The 25716-nt window shown below is 38.1% G+C and overlaps 1 protein-coding gene across 2 annotated transcripts in view; it reads left to right on the forward strand.

The window, feature by feature from the left end:
* efcc1 (EF-hand and coiled-coil domain containing 1) overlaps window positions 1-25457 on the forward strand; it is a 101663-nt gene extending 76206 nt beyond the window's left edge. The window contains exons 4-6 of one of the 2 annotated variants that reach the window (XM_062973856.1): window positions 4474-4609; window positions 6753-6918; window positions 22889-25457. In XM_062973856.1, coding sequence (XP_062829926.1) covers window positions 4474-4609; window positions 6753-6918; window positions 22889-22915 — 329 coding nt within the window. In that variant the 3' untranslated portion in view covers window positions 22916-25457. Of the gene's footprint in view, window positions 1-4473; window positions 4610-6752; window positions 6919-7042; window positions 21829-22888 lie in introns of those variants that run through there. The other variant, XM_062973855.1, reaches the window with a different exon arrangement.
* Window positions 25458-25716: the final 259 nt, after the last annotated feature.

A 25716-nucleotide genomic window follows, 5' to 3' on the forward strand; every position in this document is an offset into this window, starting at 1 on the left:
CAAATTCCTATAAAGGATACTTCTCTAGGAATTTTCTAGGTCCTTAAGTGTAGCTCTATGCAAACTTCTAGCACAAGTTGTTCATTTCAATAGAGTCTGCTTTATCTACATTTTCCTGTTTCCATGGTACATTTGGAGACATTTCTTCCCTAGATGCAGGGAATTGTACTGTATTTCCTTAGGTTAAAATGCCCCACAGAGGGGCTAAAGGTGAAATTTAACTCCAACATTGGTTACTTTCTCACTACCCAGCAAGTGTCCAGTCTCTGAAGCTGCAGTTGCAGTGTTGTGCCCCTTTGAATCACTGTTTTGAACATCTCATCTCATTATGTCACTATTTCCATCTGCCTTCCTAATTGTGGAGTCTGGTTATCTCTGGGGCTGCTGTCTCCTTTGCCAGGTAGAGCATCCTTTTAGATTATAGCACCACTGATGTTATTTTACATATTCACCCTCCTCATCCTGGTGAGAAAGGTTGATAGATTGAACTAACTTTTGAACCTGAAATGAAGGAAAGAGTTCTGAATGTTGCAGCTATGTATTTGAGCCAAATATTATAACTTCATTGTAATATTTAAAACAAAATGCCAGGTTTCAAACAGTCTGGGAAAGAATCAGAAAATACTATACAAGCAAGTTAAGCCAGAAGCCCCATTTTGTTCAGCCAAGTGCTAACTAGTTGCAATTATAGGAGATGGCTGTTGGAAATGTCTTTTAATACATGCAACAGAGATTCATCTCTAAGAAGACTGTGTTATGTCCCTAATGGCTGGCATAGTGATTAACAGAAAAACCTGGCAACTAAGCTTGCAAACAGCTATTTGCAACGAATCTGTGACTAATGGCCACCAGCCCTCTTCCAAACCCAATCTTTAAGGAAATGCAGGTCTATAAAGCAGACAATTATCTATATCCCTCAGCCTAGTTTTCTCTCCCTGTAGAATGCACCCACAAAGCTCAAATCAGCAAGAAAGCTTTTACTAAAACATGCAAGTCTTTTCTGTCTTCTGCCTGAAAAATTTCCTTCTTTGCATCTTTACAAAGATAGATCTCTTCATCATTGTCTCTTCGGCATACCTAATCATCTCTATCCTACAGATGTGCAGCAGGCGCTCCATATCTGCAAGAGATTTGTTCCATAACACTCTTCCCCCCCATACAGTTCCTCCCCCCATTGCAGATGCTCACATCCCTAATATAAAAGGACTAGCTGTGCCCGGCCACGCGTTGCTGTGGCGAAGTATGGTGGTATAGGAAATAAAGTATTGAGGAATTGGTGGTAGTTAAGGTAAAGAGTAAAGGTTTTCCCCTGACATTAAGTCCATTATAAATGGGTTATATAGCTGTGTGGAAGAGCCTTGAGTCTACACTGCCATATAATCCAGTTAAAATCAGATAATCTGTATCTTATAGGCAGTGTGGAAGAGGCCTAAGTGTCAGGACCCAGGCTGCAGAGCACCAATAACCATGCGCAGAGGCCAGAATCTATCTAATATCTTTATTAAAGGATTATATAAGGTCAATAAAAACAAGTGAAGAATATAGTTCAGAAGTAGACCTTTCAGGAAAGGTCAAATATAGTCCAGGAAAACAATGTCCAATATGAGATATTAAAGTCCAAAGTTATAATCCACTTCACCAAAACACACACTATTTGACAAGCAATAGTGTGGGGAACTGTCCATAGTCTTTGAGGCTTAAGGTAAATCCGAAGGAAACTGGAAAACAAGGCTTGAATCAGAGAAGCAAGGTCCGTGGTTTAAAACGCAAGGCAAGGCAAGACTTGAAACTTGGCAAGATCAAACTTGAAACAAGGCAAACATGAATCAAAAACTGAGTCCATAGAAGTCCATGGTACAAGGCTGGGCTGGAAACTTGATCCGGGATCTGGGAACTGGAGTACGAAGTCTACACACGATTTCACTCCTCAAGCCGACGAATTGACTCCGCAAGGATTCCTTTGCGGTCAAACACCTATATAGGATCTTGTTTTCCCGCCAAGGAACACTTTTTCTGGGGAACAAGAAACGAAACCTATACTGTGTCCAGATGCATGACTCCTTAAAGTTTCCCAAGGGAAGCAGACTTAATCAGCTAATTGTCTGGCAGCTATCCTGGCGCTCCGGCGAGTCGCCTCTCGAGCGCCCCTATCTTGATTATAATAATCCCGGCGAGAAAATGGGGGAGATTTCTGCTCAAGGCTTGTTTGGCTGACTTCTTGTGGGCAAACATCTTGCAGGTGCAAGGGCTCCAATTCTGGCTGAAACGGTGGGAAACCCAAGTTTTCCTCTTCTTCTGCCTCAATAGTACCAGGAACGGGACTACATGGCCCATGAGTCATCACACTAAGTGAGGCCTAACTCTGCCTGTCCCCTGGGCTGAGTGGGTTGCTAGGAGACCAAGTGGGCGGAGCTTAGCCTTCTAACTGGCAGCAATTGGATAAAAACAATTATTCCTCTCCCTCTAATTAGGACTTTATTTTTCTTTTCTTTTTGTTGTATGAACGTAGAGGCATGGATGAGGGGTTGTGCTGGCAAGTTTAGTGTTTCTGAGATGTGTAGTTTTGTTGTTTTGTCTTAGGCCGAAATTTCATTACCCTTTTATATATATAGATGAAAAGAGAACTCAAGGACCCACAAGGGCAACTGCTGCCCCACGTACAGTCCTCAGCCGCCCCTCCCCAACAACCAGTCCCCCCTCTCTCTCCACTTGGCCACCCGATCGCTTCTACCCCACCACCCTCTATGTGCACCCAGAAGGTGGCAACCAGTGCTGCTCATCCATCCTGCCTTTCCCTCTCAACTAGTCTCATTCTTTCCCTGGCCACTGATCTATCCTACCACCTGGTGTATGCGCTATCAAGGCAGCAGTCACCGCCATCTGCCCACAGGCCCTGGTCTCCTCTCCCCTGCCACAGTGGCTTATTTCCCCTCAGCAAGGGAGTGCCACACTAGAGCTTCCACCACAGTTCTCTTGCAAAGCCACTGGATGGCATAGGATATAATTTTAAATGTTCTTTTAAAATATTATTGGAGATGTTGTTTATATTTTTTAATATTTCAATATTGTATTTTTAAATTAATGTTTTTGATCCATGGTTGGTTGAATCCACAGATCCAGAGTAATTGTCTTTTTAATATTCCCATTGACTGATTTTGCCATGTCAGCATTTGAGTGCTAAAATCAGGCTCTTGTTATTCTGATAAAACACTTGTGCTATCCCATTGCTAGTTGTTTTTTTTTAATCTGTTGAGAGAACTTCAAGACCTCCTCTAGTCTCTCCATCCCAACCAATTGTCCACTCATATCCTGGCACATACTGAACTCTGTTTTGTGGTGTGTGCATACCGAAGTCTATTAAACTGCATAAATTGTTGGTTAACTTTGCACACTATGGTCAAATCTTGAGTTTCTTAGGTTCTGAGAAAGAGATCTGCATATACAGGCAGTCCCTGACTTACAAACAACTCATAGTTAAGAATGGGGGTGACAACAGGAAGTGAGACAAAGTTACCCCTCAGAAGGGAGATTCACTCATGGAAGTGTTATCATAGAAAGGTGTCTCCACTGAAGCTTTATCACCAATCCTTCTTTCAACAACAAGTCAATTTTTTCAAAATCCAAGTATCACATGGATAGAAGGCGAGGTGAAATCTTCTGAATAGGGGCACAGGGGCGTTAACTCTTCCCTATGCTATCCAAACCCTTCCCTATGTTTTCATCTCTGAAATATTGAAGAGCATGCCATTGCTTGCTGCCTGCTTGTTCCTCCAGCATCCTCTTCTCACTTCTGATAGATTGTAAGAGAAAGCTTCCCAGTTTGACAATAGTTAGGTGAGTGTTCAGGGATGGGAGGCTATAGAGTTACATCTACTGGAAAGGGCCTTGGCCATCAGGGAACCAAGAACTCATACGAGGACATTTCCTGAATTTGAAAACTTTCAATTGCAGTTACTCCCAAGGAATCTCATCATTTTTTTCAACTACTATAAAAATTGGCTCAAGCTGTACTTCATCTTGAGTAAACTCCGCCAAGAAGAATGAAAATTATGCTTACGTGTTTGTTTCATTTATTTCTATAAGGCTTATATAATTCTAGGTGGATGGTGCCAATAGTTATGTATTAAGAAAGTAACTGGAGCTTTCAGTGCTTGCTTTTAAGGTAGCAAAATCATCTTGTCAGCAAAATCATGGTGGAAGGTTGTGTCATTTCTCTTTTAATTAGTACTGAATGACTGTAACATTTCAGCCCATTCGAGACTGCCATTTGATCATTCTTAAAATGAATCCCCTGTTAAAAACAGAGCTTGCCAACATTACTTTTTAAAAACTACAACTCTCCAAGATAGCTAAGGGATTTGGGGAATTGTAATCCAATACTGTAACCTTATCAAGCTCAGAACTCTGCTATTTTAAGATGTTACCTCCTGTACCACAGAATTTCTTAAAGGTAAAAATTGCTTTTTGTTTCAGTGGAAGACCAGATGTTTCGTTCTGTGGAAGGTCAGGCTGCATCGGATGAAGAGGAAGAGAAATGGACAGGAAACCAACAGTGTCAACTTGCTGAAGTGAAGAAACTCCTTGCCAGACTTCCTTGTTGCAATAATGGGTATGTCTCAGCAAGAAAATTATTTGTATTTAAAACAATATTTGGTTATCCTTTCTGAAAACTGTACCTACAATGGAGTGAGTGAGTTTTACAATATATATAACTGGGTTTCAGGTTTCATAGTTATTGCTGCATTTTCAAAATGGAAAACCAACATTTATTGCTTTAATTTTTTTAGGTTGTAACCTAAAGATCCTAAAATTGATAGTCAGTATGTTATAGGAGGCCTGTTATGGGATACCTTCCCTTTAAATGCCCAACTGGCACCAACTCTCTTATCTTTCTAATGCAGATATGACTATTTTCTAAAAATGCGGAGGTATCTTATCCAAATTTGCACACATGTGTGGTTTTAAATTATTTAAATGTTTTTTCTATCTGTTCTATTTCAAGTGCTAAATAGTTTAATAGGCTTTTAGCCTTTACATTCTTATTTTAAGTAGTTTAAAACTGTTTGGGTTGATGTATTGTACACCAGCTTGAGATCACTGGATATAAGCCTGGATGTAAATATTTTTGTAGTGATTTGAGCATTAGATTCTGAAGATCAGGGTTTTATTCCCTGCTTGGCCACAGAAACACACTGGGTGACAATGGGCAGGTCACACTCTCCAAGCCTCCAAGAAAGACAAAGGCAAATCTCTGTGGATAAGTCCTGTGCTAGGTTTGCTTCAGAATCACCAGAAATCAAAAACAACTTGAAGAAACACAACATCAGCAATATTAATATTTTAAAGAACAGTCAAATGATCCACCCTCCTATAGCATGTCATTTTAATATGCAGACATTACTTGAAACAATCATTCCATTCCTCTTTTCCCTGCTTGCTTTTAAAAATGTCTTTGCCTGATGAAAAAACATGGAGTTTCAGAAATTTGCATAGAAATGTTTGTGTTTTTTTGACTTGTCCTGATAAAGGTATTACCACAATATGGCTTTTGCAATTTGCCTTATAGTCACTGCTACCCTTGTATTTGAAAAAAAATATCAACATGCCATATATTGTAAGTTTTAGATCATAAAATGTGTTACAGGTGTGTAGTAGGGGCTGGGGTTTTGTAGACTTCTTAAGGTTGTAGTTTTGTAAGTGCCAGCAACCCTAGCCAATGTAGCCAGAGGTGAACAATGCTGGGAGTTGTAGTCTGGGAGGCAACACATTTTTCACCCTAAAGGCAAGTAGTCCATCAAGCACTTCCCCAATTGTCCCCCGCAGCAAGAGGCATATGGTAATTAAACTCCATCTGATTCAAGAAGATGCTACGGATGAGAGGGAAGCTTCCTACACTGCCTTCTCTGGCATTTACAAGGTTCAGATGGTACATTTAACTCGTGTGACTCAGTGCCAGAGAAAAGTGCCAAAGGCTATAGTCTTAAAGAACATATTGCCATGCTAAGGGACGGATGTGCATACAAATCTGAGTCGGTCTGCAGTTCCTGCTGCTGCCACTCACATCAAAGAAGAACAAAACACAGCTTTTTGTTTAGCTGTTAGAGGGTTTTCTGTGTCACCCCAGAAACATGCATCATACTTGGTGGTCTTCATTGAGCTTTCTGAAGTTGCTGCCAAAACTAAGGTCAGTGGTTTTATCCTAGATGAGGAATTCTTTCAGAAATACCATTTTAAAACTTAATTCCAAATAATTCCAAATGCCAGTATAAAATAGCTGACTTATTTAGGATCAGCCCAGCCATTCGACAAATGGAGGCAACTGTGTTCAACAGCAGTTGCTGATGGATGGGAAACAAACAGAGTGGCCTGCACCACAACTCCTTCCCTGTGCTCTCATTTGCAGTGGAGGTTGTGCTAACTGCCACTTTCATTGGGTTTTGTACAAAAAGTGAGTACCATTTTGTCCTTTATCTCAAGGTGCAAAATGTTCAGGGCCAGCTCTAGGCCTATTTCTCATTATTCCAAGTTGAGGGGGTTCAACAAGGCAACAAAAATGGCTTTTCTATACAGATAATGTATGTGTCCTGCTTTGTTGTGCTGGTAATCATGCATTTTTAAATGCTAATATTTAGAAACTGGATTTATTTCCAGAAGTGCTTGGTTCAAATATTTTACACCATACATCATTGTCTATCATTTCATGACACCAAAATGGAAAGACACACAATCAAAGGAATCTTTTCTATCTACAGATGTGATGACACAGTGATGAAGAAGCTGATATATCACTTTGAGAACGCCAGCAAGGAAGGCCATGAGAACACCATTGTGGAATTAGTCAAGCAGTTGTCAGTGTTAACAGAACAGCTTGAAGTGAAAGGGCAGGAAGTAAAAATACTGGAAACAAATATGGAAAAGGTAAATAGGTTTGTAGTTTGCCTTTTGGGGAGCGTTGCTGGTGTCTAAAAGGCTTCTCACATATGGTGGTTGGGATCTTGTTGTAGTATAATGATCCATTATTCCCGTGGTTGTACTTTTGCAGGATTGTTCATCAGTGACAAGGAAAGACAGAGAAACTGTTGGAAAGAATTGCTACAATCTTCAAGCAGCTTGTTTAGTCAATGTCTAGATTCCGGTCCATTCCTCAAAGCCACGGTGTGTTACAAAGGCTGGCTTGAAAAGTCACCTCGGCCATAGGATATGTGATTTTTCCAAGATAGCCTTCTCCAAACACCTTGGTCCTAAGGATCCCTGTAGGAGGCAAGCATTTGAGAAATAGCCTTCTTCAAGCTGGCAGGCTTCGCTTTCCAATCATATTTTTGTTGATTTTGTAAATTTCTGACTTCCTCCCTATTAACAAGACTATAAAGAAGGTCTTCTTTTATGACTTGAAATGTGTGCCCATTAGGTATTTCTGGACTCCAGCTGCTTTCATCTCAGCCAGCAAGTCTAATGTTCAGAGATGATGGGAGTTACAATCCAATGTTTGGAAGGTCACAGGTTTCCTGCATGCTCTACATCTCGCTGTTGAGAGTGCTTAAATGGAACTTTCTCGATGCTGTCTACTGATCAATGAAAAGATGTGGATGTATGTGTGTGTTTATAAGGAGAAAGGGGAGGGAAGACTTGTATTCTGAGAGTGTAGATAATATGTTATTTTCTCTGGCAGGAATTATACTAAGCAACAGAGAAACATAAAGCTCTGCCAACATAAATGTCCAGGGATGTTTTGGGGAGGGAGGTAACTATAGTGTTAATGAGGCAGAACGGCATCTGAGAAAGGGATTCCAAAGTGCTTCTGTGCAGAGAAGGGGATGTGCAAATTGCAAGAAAGAAGCTTTGAGTTTCCTTGTGGAGAGAAAAAGCAGGATATAATAAACATAATAATTACTTCTACATAACTCCCCAATAAGACTCCAGCCTCCATTCCTTTTTTATTAAAATGCAGTAAGACACTCCCTCTGAGGACTGTTTAAGTTTTGGAGAAAGCTCATGGTTCTGTGGGAAATGCACAAAGGCAAACATCTTGACTTCCACTGCAGATTCTAATTTTCTTTCCTCTTAAGTCTGCCCAAGTTTTAAGAGAGGACATCACCCAACCTGTTGTTCCATCCTTTTTGTGTCCACTGCTGTTTTGAAGCTAAATTCATGTTCAGCTTCAATTTCTTTTGTTAGTAGAAATTACAGGCTGACTGTCACTGGGTGGTTTGGTGAAATGGCACCTTGGTGGTGTGGGCTTGTTATTTGTACATCCAAAAATCATATGTTGAAAGTCAGTGCAGAGAAAGGAAACAAAATAGAACTTGCGTCAGCTGCAGGCAGGTCAAGAGTAATAGCCCCATGTATGGATCAATAATTGATCCAATCTAAAAGTACAAAGGCCAGGAGATGAAAAGGACTGTTGACTTTGATTCCTTTTTGAGTGTGTTCCAGTCTGTAGCCACGGTAAATTCAGAGGGACATCTTCCAAAGAAAGCTTAATGAAGGTGTCAGATCATAAATGATAGATTGAAGAAAACATTACTAAATCCTAAAGCTAAGTTGATAGTTTATCAAGTTTGAATCTATAAAATGTTGTTAGTGAAGCTGGGCCTAACACATGACCTTTTCTGGACAAATTAATCAAAAAGTACAGTTACTTTCATCTACTAAAAAGATGTTTTGTCTTTCCCTTTACATAGGGAGTTAGCCACTAAGATTTACACACAGGGTCATTAAACTGTTCTTTCATACACCTCTGTGTGGACACTGACCAAGGAGCAACAATTATGTACACAAAAGGTTGGATTTGAATGTAAGAAAAATTAGGATTTAATGCTATGTGAAGAATTTCTGTATTGTCTTTTTTGGGGCGGGATTTTATTTATTTCAAAATATTCAACATATAACAATTGTCTTGTCACATCATCTGTTTCCAGATACATACTCCTCCTACCCCTCCTACCACTCACGTAGTATTATAAAAATACAGCCTCCTCAGTTCTGTTACTTCTACTTATTCTAATTTCAATATTAGATTTTTGTTTACAAAATCCTTGTTCTTACTTTCAAATACAGAAATCATTAGTAGAGCACCCCTGAAATGTACTGTTTCCCCCACTATTTGGCTTATCCATAATAGAAATTCATTCAAGACTCTTCGTACTTTTGGGCACCTAGCTCACTTGTGCCCCACCAAATTCCAGTCTCATGCACAATTTCATTTCCTTTTTCAGTTCTGATTTATATAGTTTGACACAGCATCCAAAGTGGATTAGCTGGACCCCATGAAGAGAAGAAATTTGGGCTATGACAAAAGTGATATGCAAGTGCTGGGTATGATAACAACCATTGTTAGGCATTACCTCTCTACTAATATATTGTTAATTATTACAAATGAAAATCATACAAGATCTGTTCTATACTAAATCTCCTCAGTTGATCTTCTGAATCAGTGGAAATTACCAAATGTCCATCTGCCATGTTTCTCCATGTCTGCTGTGGTTGAGTCTAACAATTTTATACTGCCCAAGTACTTTTGGAATTTTTTATGAAAAGAAAGTAGATGTGGCTAAAAATGTATAAATGTAAGGGTGCTAGACTTGTTTTTCAGTAGTAACTCTGATATAATCACAGCTTCAGGACAGGCAATCATACTACTGCAATCATCATTTCCAAAAACTATAGTAGCAGCCACATTTAAGGGATGTGATGTTGTGTAAACTAGGTAACCACAAAGAACTGAAAACTTGAACAGTCAGCATAGTGCACAACTGGTATAAGGATTACATAGCATCATTTAGTACTGTTTGTTCATAAGCAAACCAGTTATATCTGTTATATATCCAATATTATGGCAACCCATGGTCTGGCTAGTTTTTGGGATATCTTGTTACTATTGGGTAAGAGGGAGTCTTTGACCATGGGCTGCTGAAAAGGGTCCCTATAATTGCTTCATTGGCTTTGTTGTTCATGCAGTCAGCATTATTCTGATACACAGGAGAAACATTGGATAGGGATTTCAGGTTCCTATACTTTGCTTGTATGCAAACAGTGATAGAAACAAAAACACGCTAGCTGGAGAGCATGTGGAAGGAGGAAGATGTAGTGTAAATACTCCCACAGATACTGTTTTTTTGGAAAGCACTGATATTTCTTAGCCTGCCTGCTGATTGGTTCATGACAGTGCCATTGGCATGAAGAATGAGCAACCTTTTGTTTGTGAGTTTCATTGCTGTGGAAATGGGGGTTGAAATGGGAATTCACTGTTTGGCAGATAAGATTAACTATGTCATCTGCCCATGTTTCCAATTAACTGAGAAGTTAGAGATGAAGAGTTCATTTTGGGATATAGAACAAAGTAGGTCTGAAGCTATGCTCCCCAAGAGCCAGTAAAAATACATTACAGCTTTGTCAGCACTTCAGATGACCTTCTAAGAGGAACACTGGATGGATCATAGATTATTTCATTATTTACTCACAGCTCTCCAGAGTGTTGAAGTGGCTGTTCAGTTACTAAATATTGATTAGGGTAATATTTTCCAAGCAAATAATTTTTTTGAAAAAAGCTGCCTTCTTCAAAAATTGTGCAGCAGCCCTTCAATTTGGTTCCATCTCCAAAGGGCCCTCTTGCAACTGTTACTGCAATAAAGATGAAATATAGTGACAAGAAAGGATTAACAAGGACTGGAAAAGAAGGAATTTATCCCACAGGATTTTGTTCCAATGTGCAATAAAAATAAATGTATTAAACTTTGAGTTGCAACAAGCAATTGCAAAGAATGATAATGTTCAAGGATGCTGCATATTCTCCTGTTGCATTAATGAATGACACTGGGGACATGGTGTAAATTCTTAACAGAGAAGCAGGTTTCCGGACAGAAACAAAGTACTTAAGTTGAAATACCCACATACAAATCCCTGGTCCATATTACTCTTCCTTGCTCTAATCCAAGGTATTGTAGTTGTTGAACATGATAATCTAATATTCCAAATAGTACAGCATTTGTTTAACACAACAGACAAGCATTAAAAGAAACTGGGTTGAGAATACTGTAATTTCAGCATGCCTTGTCTACATAGCAGTTTGAGCCAAAGTGATTCTGGCTTCAAACTGGCAAATCCCATTTACACAATATCCTTCAAGTCTTGCAAGTATGTTAATCTCTGTGATCATGCCCACATTTCAAATTAGCCTTTAACAGGCAAAGATGCTTCATAGCATGTCATTCAGAAGACTCATGGATTATAGATCTGATTACAAGGAACTTTATTTTGCAGAAAAGAGAGATTTTGTGCAGCATGCGTTGCCAAGAGACTTTTGTGTCCTGTATCTTACAATATAGGTAATTTACTCAAAGACTTTGAGTGCTATCTTCAGATTTCAGAATTCATGCCTGTTTGATATCTAACTACCATTCTGATCCATTTTTAGCCATTATAAATGATACAACATTAAGCCAGATTCGGTCTCTTGGGAGGTTTCCTTAATCTGATTTGGTTTATGAGAAATTAATCTAATCCATTGTATGTTTTGGGCAAATCATTTAATTTTATAATTTTAGCATTTTTTCCTGTGAACTAGGGAAACAAGAGTTGCTTCCACATTAGCCTTATTCTCTAGTATTGCTACCTTCATTCACAGCCTTCTGTGGATTATTCAGATGGTATCTTCCTTTGCATTCCAATCTTTTGTGTATTATGCTATATTATAGATGGAGGACTAATGATTAATAATCTCTTAATTATCCCCTAAATGGTGTCTCCTAATTGCCCCAATATATTATAATCCTACAACAGACTTTAATTACCTCAAGTAATTTATTTTTCTTCCCTTTTTTCAAATAGCAGAATGCCACTGTTTTGCCATTTTAAAAATAATAAAAGAAAAGATAAAGGACAGAAATAATGAGTTCCTTTGTTCATAAAAGCAGACAATGAGAGTAGAGCCCTTAAGAGAAGCAATCAGTAGACTATTTAGCACTGTTCTTCCACCCATTCCTATTCCATATATTTATTAGAAGGCAAAGAACTGAATTTACAAGGAGGATATGTGTTATTATTGCCAAGAGTTTTGCAGAACTTTGAACTTTGGATCTTATCCATAAAAACAATACTTGTTACTACTGTAGTGATCTATGAGAGAAACCTCCCACAGGATGGTAAAACATCTAGGTGTCCCCTCAGCAATGTCCTTGCAGATGGCCAATTTTCTCACACCATAAACAACTTGCAGTTTACTCAAGTCACTCCTGACACACACACACACACACACACACACACACAAATGTGATCTATTAAGTGCTTATGTTCAGCCTCCATTTTTGTTGGACTTTCATGAATCACTAGTGAGAAAACCATCAAATAGTTTGTTCTTCCATCTCTTTCATTTCTTCTGTTGCCTTTTTAAATATCAACACACATGAATTTTTGCCATTCTTTCATAAAGGCCTGTCTTATGACTACATTAGACACATTGAACCAATGGAACATATATTTAATGTCGACTTACCAAGTGTGATTCCTCTGTTTAGGACTCTCAATTGGATTTCAGACTAAACTTTATAACTCCTGGTTGTGACTGAGGCCAGTAATAGCACATAACAGCTAGTTGTTCTCCTGTTTTACAGTATGGGATTTTCAAAAGAAGCAGAAATGTACAGAAGAGGAAAGGAATCAATGGGGTGTACACTGGACAGTAATAGGTTAAGGCATTGACAAGTTGTTGCAGATCAGAGCACTGCAACATGGTGAGCCTAATAAACTGAGTGGAGATGGTGCCAAGAAAGCAAGTTATGGAACTTAAGATGAAAGTTGCAACTGAATTCTTCAAATCCTAGATTCATTAGAGTTTATTTGTTTTTCTCATATGACATTGACCCTCTAACATGCATGAAATACATAAATATATTGAAAGACATAGCTGTGTTAGTCTGGAGTATCAGTATGCAAAGGGATCTTGTAGCACCTTAGACACTAATTGAGAGAACAAAGTTGGTAGTGTAAGCTTTCGTAGATTAAGTTTTTGCTTCTTGGTAGGGGGTTGGACTGGATGGCCCTTGAGGTCTCTTCCAACTCTACTATTCTATGATTCTATGGTGAATTTTTATGTTATGTGTATTTTTGCTGTTTTAGCCGTGCACGCTGCTTTGAATCCCACCCATGGGAGAAAAGCGGGATATAAATAAATAAATAATTGATAAGTTTACATCTTTAGATGCAAGCATCTCCATGCATCTGAGACTTGGTCTACAAAACCATATTCTACCAACTTCATTCTCTCAGTAAGTCTCTAAGATGCTACAAGATCCCTTTGTGGATTAATATGTTGGTGAGAGAGAACACTTCAAGTCAGCTAGATGGAACTAGGCATTGATGAGACTTTGCAATCAATAACTCTCAACTATATAAAGTAATCATAAATTTAAAAAAAGTGACCAGCGCTTAAGTATATGTTTAACTTCACCCTGCAGGCAGTCCCAATGAAACGAATGCTTATGCCAATATTTTCTTCTCTGCTTAATGATACGGATAAAGCAATCTAAAGTGTTTCACAGGAGTGCAGCTAAGTGTTATTTTGGTAAGAGCTTTGCAAGGTAATCATAATTGAAGGAAAACGGGAAAATTCAAGGGAGATCTTGAATTATTACTGCTTCACCTAGCACACATATGCAATAGATCAGAGTTAGGAAATTTAATTTTTGGTCTGTATTGCCAGTGGTCATGCTGGCTGGGAGATTCTGGAAGTTGTAGTCCAAAAAAGTAAACTGTTTAAGCTTTGCCACAGAATGATGATGATGATGTAGTCCTATCTGAACGCCTCCTGAGATTATTTTGAATTGTACACTGAATTGTCCACAGTGTACTTCTTAAGCAAAAGAGAACATCTTTGCATTCGCTTCCCACTGACTACATACTTAACTGACAGTATTTGGTTAGTAAAATTAACATTGCTTCCAAAATATATGTCCAGGGCATTTAGTACTGGTAAAAAGAGGAAGAGATATACTTTTCCTTCTTGTACTATAGTCCTTCTCATGTTATCTGTCATCTAGATGAAAGGGCATTGCTAGGGGAACTGTAGCAAAAAGTGGAGAAGACTGACTTACTGAAGATGGAGACAGAGACAGTTGTCTCTGGTAGAAGAAAAACTATTGGATGTTTTACAGCTGCTTCAGGAACCTCAGGACTTGGTATGGCAAGGGAAAGAAGTATCAGAAAGCAGCGAGTTTTGATACTACCCCCTCCAGATGGACGGACAACTATAAGGTCTCAATTAAGTAAACCATATCTGGTGTTCAGTTGGGTTTATTGCAGCAAAGCCTGGATGTCAGTTGCTATTTTGGGAGGGTGAACCAAAACATCCAGATTAATAACTTCCCACCGGGATATTCAGGCTTTGTCTTCTTCTAAAATGTTTAGCACTAGAAGTTTTAGATTAGTTTAAAGCAGTGGTTCTTAACCATTGGTACGTCACATTGTTTTGATTTTCCAAAGTTTCAGTCAGTATTCAAGTATGTAGGAATCCTGAAAGTCTCACACATCTGGGAAACAAAGGCTGAGAATCACTAGTCTAAGTAAATGGCAGCCTGTTCCTTAGTTCAGAGGACTTGATGTCAAGCCTATATGCCTTTGTCTTGTGTGCAGAATCTCTGCCTAAGTCCTGGGACAAAGTCACTGCTTCAGAACTAACCTCTGCTATGAACTTACTAGATGGCCCTGGGCAGCTCTATCGTTCGCTCAGTCTCAGTGTCCCCATCTGAAACATAGACTGTAACTTTACCTTACCGAATTGTGGTATGATAATGGTGGAAAACATTATACAAATATTCAAATGGATATCAAGACAGATAGACAATGAGTATTCCAATCTGGGTCACTAGGTGTTCACTGAAATTGAAAAATGTATTTAAAGGGAAAAGAGCCTCAGGGGGAAGAGTCTTAGCCTTTTACTTCTTACTCTGTGCTCTCCTAGAGGCTATTATTCCAGCTAGTACAAACACATGTGGAAATAAAATGGATGTATGTAGAAAAAATGGTTCCCTTAATGAATCTTTAAATAAATGCCTAAAACATTGCAACATAATAAGCATCCTCAGCAATACAATGGTCGTCAATATTGTCTTTAGAAAAACAGGTATCTAAATTCCAGTTAGAGTAGATCCATTAGATTAATGGAATTGTAAAAGGACTAAGGCAGCAAATCTGGCCTGATCTTGAAAGATAAGCAAGGTGAGCCCTTGTTAATACTTGAATGGGAGATGGCCAACAAATCCCAGGTATTTTGCTTAAACACAAGACCAGTTACACACTCAATATATAAAACAGATAAAATACATAAAGTAATACAATAACACATATTAATAGCTCAAATCATCTCACAACCTTTGAGGATGCCTGCCATAGATGTGGGCAAAACGTCAGGAGAGTATACTCCTGGAACATGGCCATACAGCCCGGAAAACATACAACAACCCATATTAATAGCATTTAAAAGCAGCAATTTCAAATTCACATGTTTGTTTTTAAACACATATATTGTACTCAACAGCCATGAAAAGGAAGCTTTCAGTAAGAGAAAATTAAGGTAAAATACACATTTTAAAACATGTTTAAAAATATAGATCTATAAAACACTGAACATTAGGTCCTCCCACTCTGGAAAAATACTTTCACCAACGAACTAGGTGGCATATGCTGGAAAACTTTTTCACAGTGTGGTGCCACTAATACGAAAGCCCTGCTGTATGCACTCAAAGTTTGAATTGTTCTTAAAAGAAGGTACAGTTTAAGAACTCATCTGCTTTGGATTTCTGCATGGCAGGGGTTGGACTAGGTGCCCCTTGCAGTCCCTTCCATATGGTTCTATGATTCCAAGCATTTAAATGTTTATGTATTTGCTTCTTAGTAAGGAGGGGGTTACAGGGTCTGAGAAACAAGCTATAATATGTTTTGAAAACCAAATGGATATTCAAATCTAGCTGCACTGGATGTAGGACTTAATTCCTTTTTTGTTTCTAAACACGTTGTTTACATGGATATATTTGAGGATTTCTCTTTTATGCTTAACACATGCTTGAAGTCAGCTGATGATCTGGAGGAAGAAGAGTGGGAAACTAACATTTAAGTTATTAAGTTAACTCACTCACTTTCCAGCTTAGCAAGGCCTTTGTGTTCTCAAGGAGAGCAGCATTGCTTGCTCTTGGGATCAATAACAATCCCATGAGGGATATGCTGTTAAAGTGCTGTGACGGATTATGATAGGCGGAAAGTATTGCTGCACTCTGTGTCAAGATTGCGACCTGTCCCTCACTGACCAGCAATTCTATTAGAAATCATCCCAGCTCAGCAGATGATCCATCAAATTGTGTGTTGCCTCATTGTGGAAACAGCACTATGAGTCTTGTACATTGTCATATATCATAGCTTTCAAGATTGGTGATAAAGTCTGCTAATGAATACAGTAACTTACAGCACCCTTTGAAAGATGTTAAGGATGCTCCGTATATTGATGGTCTTGGGACTCTGTGGCAATAAGAGTCAAAAGATCTTGGGGAAAATAAGTTTTCTACATGGAACTGAATGGAACTTTGATAAGCATGAGAAATATCAGCTGCCTGTTTAGTTTTCACTCATAGATAGAAACATGTTAACATAAGAGGGCCTAAGAAATCTTACCCTGGCTATCTAAGCTAATTTTGAATGACTTCTGCATTCCTCACAGTATCCAGTTCTTGATTCTTCATTTAGGATAGTTGCTCCTCCCCATGACTTATGCATTTCTTTCATTCTGTCCTCTCTTATCTTGGTCTCTGACAAATTTGTCAATTTGTTAGGAGCTCTCCACATGTGGCCCTCCAGAAGTTGTTTGGATGCAGCTTCCCTCAGTATTATCTAGCATAAGCAACAGTGTAGGTATAAGGTAGATCGAAGAAGAGGGACTCATCTTGTGCTAGATGGGGTTGCGTTTCCCCAGAAGATGCCGTTTTCCAGTATGGGTGTACTCCTGGACTCAGTCGTGAGCCTGTGGGGCAGCTTTCAGTGATGACCAGGAGCGCTTTTGCATACTTAAAAGCTAGTGAGCCAGCAGCACCCATTCTTGGTGACATCTAGTCTGGCCACGATGACACGTGACTTAGCTACCTTTCCATTTGGAATACAGTAACATGCACTACATGGAACTGCCTTTGCATAGTGTTTTAAAAATTCAGTTGTTATACAGAACAACATCCAGGATGTAACTTGGCCTGGTTACAAGGACCATGCAACTTCCTGATTACAAAACTTCCATTGGCTGCTAGTCTGTTTCCAGGCACAATTCCAAGTGCTGATATGTAAAGCTCTATATGACTTGGGTCCAAACTATCTGGCAGACCCTATTTCCCCATACAAAGCTGGCTGAGCCCTGAGTTCCTCAGGAGAGGCTCTTCTCTCAGCCCCGCAACCTTCATGAGTGTGGTGGATGTGGCCTTTCTCAGTGACTGCCTTTAGGCTCTGTAACCCGTCCTCAGCAGGACAAAATTGCACACTTCTTGCTGTCCTTCTGCCAGCTAGGGAAACCGGTTTTGCTCTGACAGGCTTTTGGAAGTGAAAGTTTTAAACAAAGGGCTTGTAAAATGCTGTCATGTTTTAATTTGATGTTTTAAATTGTTATGAATTTAATTATTTATTTTAATCGGTAAGCTGCCTTTAGTCCCAGTTTTGTGGGGGAATTCAGAGTATAAATGAAAAGCATTAATAATGAGAACTGATGGGAATTGCAATCTAACAACATCTGGAAAACCATGCAGGCTTCATCTGTGCTGTATAGATCTAGGCTTGCCCGTTTCTACTATAGAATCCTCATAGCTACTTATGCCTGAAGCGCCAAGTCTCTATCAAACTAGTTGGCTTAATGCACAATAGTTAAACATGGATAATTCAAGATCTTGTCTGCTCTAAAATCACATTTGCACTACAGTGTCCCAACTTACCAAACTAGTGGTTTGAGATACACATGATTCCAATATGTAAATTGTACTAATGCATGGGCATAAAGGCAATCATTTGCCCTTTCTTCCCAACTGTGTGTAGAAACAACAAAGTTCATCATGCCTAGTTGAATTTCTAGGGCCATTTATGGTACTTACATTTTTTCTACCCAATATGTAAGGCCGTGCCTTAATGCATGGAAAGCATTTACAGTAGAGTCTCACTTATCCAACATAAACGGGCTGGCAGAATGTTGGATAAGCGAATATATTGGATAATAAGGAGGAATTAAGGAAAAGCCTATTAAAAATCAAATTAGGTTATGATTTTACAAATTAAGCACCAAAACATCATGTTATACAACAAATTTGACAGAAAAAGTAGTTCAATACGCAGTAATGCTATGTAGCAATTACTGTATTTACGAATTTAGCACCAAAATATCATGATGTACTGAAAACAAAAATGCGTTGGATAATCCAGAACGTTGGATAAGCGAGTGTTGGATAAGTGAGACTCTACTGTATATTGAAAGGGTCAGTAACATATAACCAGGATCAGGACTTTTATTGTATAAATCAGGAATGGAAAATTTATTGCCTTCCAGATATTGAACTGCAACACCCATTATGCCTCACTATTGGCTATGAAGGCAAGACCTGGTGATACCTATTGTTCAACAGTATCTGAAAGACCAGAACATTTCCCCACATCTATTGTAGGGACACATTGTGTTCTTCACCCACATATATTCTATCCTTTTCTGTTATATAACTTTAGAAAACTGATTTTTGATTGACCTCCTAATGACCTTTCCCCATCTTCTGTTTACTTTCTCCAGTAGATAGGTATGCATCCAAGTCTGTATTCACATCATTGTGTAGATACTACTTTTTGAAACAAGATGAGATTTTTGAAATAGAGACTTGTATTCATCTTTTGATCAAAATATTTTAGAAAAGATGTAAAAAGAGAAAAGAATTATTGATCGGATTTCTTTGATCAAAGGAAACAGCAAGACGTGCAGAAGAAACAGTATTGTGGGTTTTCTTTTAGTGTAGGGAGAAATTATCAATGCACTTCACTCTATGCCAGTATTGAAGTTAAATGTTTCATAATATTATTTTGTGTTTTAAAGAACATATTTAAGTGTGCCTTGGGGAAAACCCTTTGGAATCCTGCTGTGACACACAATATGATAGGAAAGCAAAAACAAAAGATTAGTGCTAGGAGTCCATAGGAGGCATCCCAAAACAATAATTTCAGTCTAGAGACTTTCTTTCCACAACATTTCATCATTGCTCAGAAATGATATGGGTTCAAGGAAAAATCTTTACCATATAATTGTGCCCAAAGTATGGTTAATATAGTTTCTACTTGCAAATAACCAGGTCAAATGGCACCTTTCAATCCTGACTCTGCATTGCCTGAAAAATTCCATCCATTTCTACTTACTCTTTTTTCCTGTGGGTTTCTATAGGAATACAGTTTTTGTACTAGAGCCTCCACTACCTAAAGTATTCAATTGGTGTAAAGGAAATAATACATAGAAAAGCTGCACCCTTTAGTGAAGGAAGTAGGTCACATATCCTTTGTAATAACCTTTCATGTTTATACAAAACCTACATTTGCAGAGTCCTCTCCCTAGGCAATAGCCCGCTGTGCAGAAGCTGTTGTCACATGAACCTTCATGATCTGAAGACTTTGATTTGATTACTTTGTTCCTAATTGTAAAGCTTTTGTGTCTGATGTCTTCAGGGGAAATTGATGTATTATAGCTTATCAGTTTGTGTGGGAAGACAGGGTTTTACATAGGCAAAAATGACTTGAAAACAATACGATGTTCTGGAAGATCTAAAGCTAATCAGATGGTTTGAAGCACAGAGTGTTTCGAGTTTCCATTATCTCTTCTTTCTTTGTAAAAAAAAACTTGTACAGATGTTGGACATCTGGACACTGGCAGCTCAGGGCCCAATTTTTGACTGTTTCAACAGGAGAAAGGAAAAACAAAAGGTATTAATTTCCTTGAACTATGAAGTTCCAGAATATTTTATTTATGGAAACGGAAGAGGAAGAGGTTGTTACAATTACAACAGAAGTGCCTAGATAAAGTGCCATTTCTTTGGCACAAGTAACTCTGCTCATGCATACTAATGAACATTTGTATAGACATTCTAGAGAGTGCACCAAGAATACAATTTCCAACAGGCAGTCCTTCTGGTGCTATTGTTTGTCTGTTTTATTCCCACCAAATGTCCAAAAACAGTATATAATATTGAATGAAACATTTTTAAAAATGTATTAAAACCAATTTTAAAATCAGTTTTAAGGAAGAAAATACAGAATAATATACATCTGGTTGCCTAAAGGGTGGAACCCACATGGTTTCTTTTGAGAAGGAGTTCCCCAGTTAAACTGCAGCTAAAGAGGATACCCCATCTCATGTTCTCTCTAACCGAAACTTCAGAAGTGCTGGGACTAACATCAAAGCTGAGACTCCATGCCGCTCACACGGAAGGAAACTGTATTTCCGTTATCCTGGGTCCGGACATTTAAGACTTTGTATGTCAGACTGAACATCTTGAATCAAACGTTGAAATAAATGGGAAGGCAGTACAGTTGATTTAGGACTAGTAGCATATGGTTCTTAAATCACATTCCAGACAATAGCCTGGCTGTCATGTTTTACATTAGCTTACAGCTTCCAAACACATTTCAAGAACAGCCACATATGATGTCCATTACAGTTGTTCAACTCAGAGGTAATTAAGACATGAATTATGGTATCCAAATCCATATTCCCTAGGAAGAGGTGTAGTTTGTACAGCTTTGAATGAGAGATCTTAATCGGGGCTCAAGTGGGAAAAGCGAGGGTGAAATTCATAGAGGGAGGAGGGGACTACACTATCCTATGATGGTTGTGACTAATTATACGAAGGGGTATGACACTTGAAGTGATGGATTTAACATCTTACTGAATTTTGCCCTTTTTAGCATCATGTTGTATATGACCTTTTTTGAATTGAAACAGTTGTGACTAATTCCACTTCAACATGACAAAAACAAATCTAGGTTAACTGTCATGAGTATACTAAATGGTAGAAGTTTGCCTTATTAAAAATAGGTGGAGAATTAAATTATTCAAATCGTGCTTGAATACTGTAATATTGTTCTGTAATTCTTTGTACATTTAATTGGGAGTAAGACCAGGGTTCGATTTCCTACTCAGCCATGGAAACCCACTGAGTGACCTTGGTTGAGTTTCTCATTCTCAGCCCCAGAACACCCTGTAATGGGTTTGCACTACGGTTGTCAACAATGACTTGAAGGCACACAATAATACACAACTGAACTCCATATAATTTATTGCTGATACTACACAAATTAGCAGCACTCATCTCTAACCCACTTTCATTTTGTGCTAGATATTTATCTTAATATTATGGTATAATATTAAAGAAAATACTAGGTTGTTTGTTATTCAAAATCCAATATAGATATATGTTTTACATTTGATTTATATGGGCTTAAGTGTACATATAAATCTTATATTTGTGTGTGTGGTGTTTTAGTTTATATTTGTATAACCAAAAATGGCTGTCTAGAAGCAAGGTCCCAAATGCTTTGAAAACGTTTATGGAATTTTACAAATTCCACTGAACATAATTGGTTCCTGGGCAAGAAAATGCACAGCATTCAGGCAACAAACATTTGGAATCATGCTTTGTGAGGTTGAGGATGAAAAACTGTTTGGGTAGCTGCTCTTATATCTATACTCCTTATGTCAAATTTAAATGACAGCTCTACTGCTTGTAATGTAGTTCAGGTAGTATACTGCTTCCTTGACTTTTCCATTAAAAAGTTTTATTTATGCCCAAATGAATCAATGAATCTTTATTTCATACAACAGTGAGAAATGCTCGAAATATAAATTAACCCCTTCATATCCTCTACTTTTTAATGTTTCTAACCGGGTTATACTTTTTATTGTAGTAATTACTTCCCAAAGGTTATACAAAGACATGTTGCATGTTTGAAATCATAAAGGCAGTGGCTGCTATTGGTTAGAATTTAATTCATTGCCAATTTTTCCTTTGTACTCTCAAATACCAGTAGGTAATGTTTAATTATGAAATCAAAGCATGTTTTACTAGATGGATAGTAAATTAATCATCTGTTTTCACAATTTAGTGAAAGCAAAAGTTCACTTGAGAAATAAGACCATTTTTGCAGCTAAAGATTTTATCTAACTGTGGCTGTCATTTCAGCATACTTAGACAGATATATTTCAGAATCCATCTTTTGTTCATTCAAGGATTATGATTTAATAACCAGTGGATGTGAAGCACCATGAGCAGTCAAGTTACAAAAGGTTGCTTCTTTCTGAATCAACACATTGATTCGAACAAAAATGTGAACATAACAGTCAAGTTCTCAAACTCAATACCTAACCAGTCCAGCATTTTGTTCCCATAGTGGGCAAACAGATGCCAACCAAATGGCAGCAGGTTTGAATATAGGAGGCGGACTTCCAATCATATTCCACAAAAACTGGTTTACAGAGGCATATTGTTTCTAATATTGAACGAATATATAATGTGTCGACAAAGGCTTTCATGGCTAGAATCACTGGGCTGCTGTGAGTTTTCTGGGCTGTATGCCCATGTTCCAAAAGCATACTTTCCTGATGTTTTGCCCACATCTATGGCGGACATTCTCAGAGGTTATGACTATATATAATATGTTGAGCAGCCATTGATGGCCATATCTTCCATGCATACATCTAATCCCTCTTAAACCATCTCGGTTGGCAGGCATCACAACAACTTTTGGTTTCACAATATTCATGTTTATGTGTGTAATTGGAATATGTTTTGTATGGTCTTCATTTGGCTAGGATGCTATAATGCTAAATGTTTTTCTCCCTTTCATTTTAAAGGAAAACCACATATCTCTGAAATCGTAGATGCTGTCTACCATGAGCTGACTACCTGTGACTCACTGAAAGCAATCCTCTTGAAAAAAATCTTCAGGACATCAATCTTTGGCTAACCCTTTGGTTATTTTCTGTTGATCAACAGTGCCTTCTACAGTGCATTGTCACAATTACAGCTAAGTGCTTATAAGGTTCAGAACAAAAGGTAAAGACGCCCTGTAAACTGGAAGACTAGACAGCATTAAAAGCTGGCACAATGAAGGCAACTGAAAAATGATGAGGACCCATTTTATATTACATAAGATGAAACAAGTCCACAGTGAAGCCCATTACTGATTGTTCCTATTGGCTACACAACCTGAAATCATGTGGAACCAGAGCTGCAATTCTTCCTCATCCCTGTTTCAGGAGCCCTAATCCATGGATGATGCTTGGAACATTGTCAGCACACAAATTCTGAATCCTGAAATTACATACCTATTCTAAGCAAAACCTGACCAGAATTCTCACTTCCCATGAGAATTATTTAATAACTGATATGCAAAGCCTCCATTTTATTGGTGCCAGGTACCAATCCATTCTATGAAAAATATTCTGCAACTAATCCTGCAGAGCATTGTGTCCCTGATTGAACTTGGATATATTAATTTATATTTTTCAGATTATCTGTTTCAATATAGTAGCTTGTTTTCCCTTGAGAATCCAACTGGTAGGCAAAAATATGCTCTTAATATACAAATGAAAAACATGAATGTATAATAAAATATACTGAGGTTAATTATACTTCAAGCCTGCAGGATATACTTTCTTCTTTACTTGAAATCCAAAATCCAACCACTGAAGTCAGGTGTGAAACAGTATATAGAGGGGAGATCATACAGTAGAGTCTCACTTATCCAACATAAACGGGCCGGCAGAATGTTGGATAAGCGAATATGTTGGATAATAAGGAGGCATTAAGGAAAAGCCTATTAAACATCAAATCAGGTTATGATTTTACAAATGAAGCACCAAAACATTATGTTATACAACAAATTTCACAGAAAAAGTAGTTCAATACACAGTAATACTATGTAGTAATTACTGTATTCACGAATTTAGCACCAAAATATCACGATATATTGAAAACATTGACTACAAAAATGCGTTGGATAATCCAGAATGTTGGATAAGTGAGTGTTGGATAAGTGAGACTCTACTGTACATATAAAATGAAAGGACAGGGTGTCTTTTTCCCCCCAGTAAGTATATGAGTTTATAAATCCTCTTGATTTTCTTCCCTCTTACAAGATGGGAGGACGTCCTTGTTGTTGTTGTGACGTTAAACGTTGAGAGAAGTCCTTGCTGAGCTATTTCAGACATCTGTCAGTAGATCCCTATCTACCTTTTGCTGAAACCCATACCTCACAAACTAAGGTACTCCAAATAGTATTCAGGATAACAGCATGTGACTGGCAGACAGCTCAGCATCACTATTGGGGACACCATACTGGGTGTGCCAGAGCCAATGCTGTGGGCAAGGCTTGCTCTACAACAGGGGTGACAACTGTGTAGCTCTCCAGATATAGTTCCAAAAATTTCTCACCACTAGAGTTTTGAGAAGCTGTCCTCCATCAATTCCTGGAAAGCTGCACCATTTCCTTTGTTGTTCCAACTTATCAGAAAGATGACATTATAAAACTTAAAAGGGTGGTGGAATAAAGAGAAAAGAAATGTTAGCTGAATGCCTTACAGCAACTCCCGGAAGCCCTAGCCAGATTATCCAATGGTCAAGAATTCTGAGAGCTGATGTTCAGAACACCTGGAGGGCCACAGGTTGTGTAGGCCTGCCTTAGAGAATGCCCTATGGCCATTTAAAGTTCTTCCCATAAGACCATGGTGTCCTTCAGTAGTTGTACTGCCTTAAGGCATTTGTTAAGTTTGACTACCTAAAATTGTGTGTGCTATGAATGTTTATGTGGAGTATGTATGAGCTGTTGCTGTGTACCTTCAAGAGATTTTTGACATGTCGGCCCTAAAGTGACCCTTTTGTGGGATTGTCTGGGGTTGAGTGTGTGTGATTCGCCCAAGGTCATCCAGTGGGTTTCTATGGCCAAGATGGTAATTAAACTCGGGTCTCGAATCACAGCCCAACTCTTAAACCACTGTACCTACTGGTTCTTTATATGTATGTGTGTTTGTTATTTAACTCTAGAATTATGTTCATATTTCTATCAAATTGTCTATCTTATTTAAAAGTATAACTGTTCTCAAAATGTACTTAAGTTTCATAGTAACTTCTAACTGCTGTCTTTAATTACCATATATTTCAGATTGCTATATTAATTTGTTCAGACCTTGAAAAGTTGCTTTTTAAAAGTAATTCTTTCCCAAGATGACAACTAACTTGTTGCATTATTCATTGTTTTTCTACTAGCCTTTGTTACTTTCTTAAAATAGAGGACTGAAAACTGAGTGGTATAAAGTTGGAAAATATCTGTCAAAATAACTCTAAAATGCCCTTTAAAATAAATTTAAGAAGTATTTCAAAAACATTGTGCAACACACCAATAAAGTAAGACTCCCACTCACATTACTTTTGAAAGTGTCTTTATTTAGTCCTCGCTATTAAAACTTTCTGAGGAAGATTCCAAATAATGCAAGTTGAGCTAAATTATATGGTCAGTGTAGGCCCATATAATGCAGTTTAACAACATTGAACTTCATTATATGAGTCTATATTACTTGGCAGTGTAGATCCAACCTAAAACACAAACAACAAAGAGTCCCATGGCACTTTAAAAATTAACCAGTTTTAATCAAGTAAGATTTTATGCACAGCAGTTCCAGAT

This window comes from Anolis carolinensis, chromosome 2 (assembly GCF_035594765.1).
Source record: "Anolis carolinensis isolate JA03-04 chromosome 2, rAnoCar3.1.pri, whole genome shotgun sequence".
Taxonomy (NCBI): domain Eukaryota; kingdom Metazoa; phylum Chordata; class Lepidosauria; order Squamata; family Dactyloidae; genus Anolis; species Anolis carolinensis.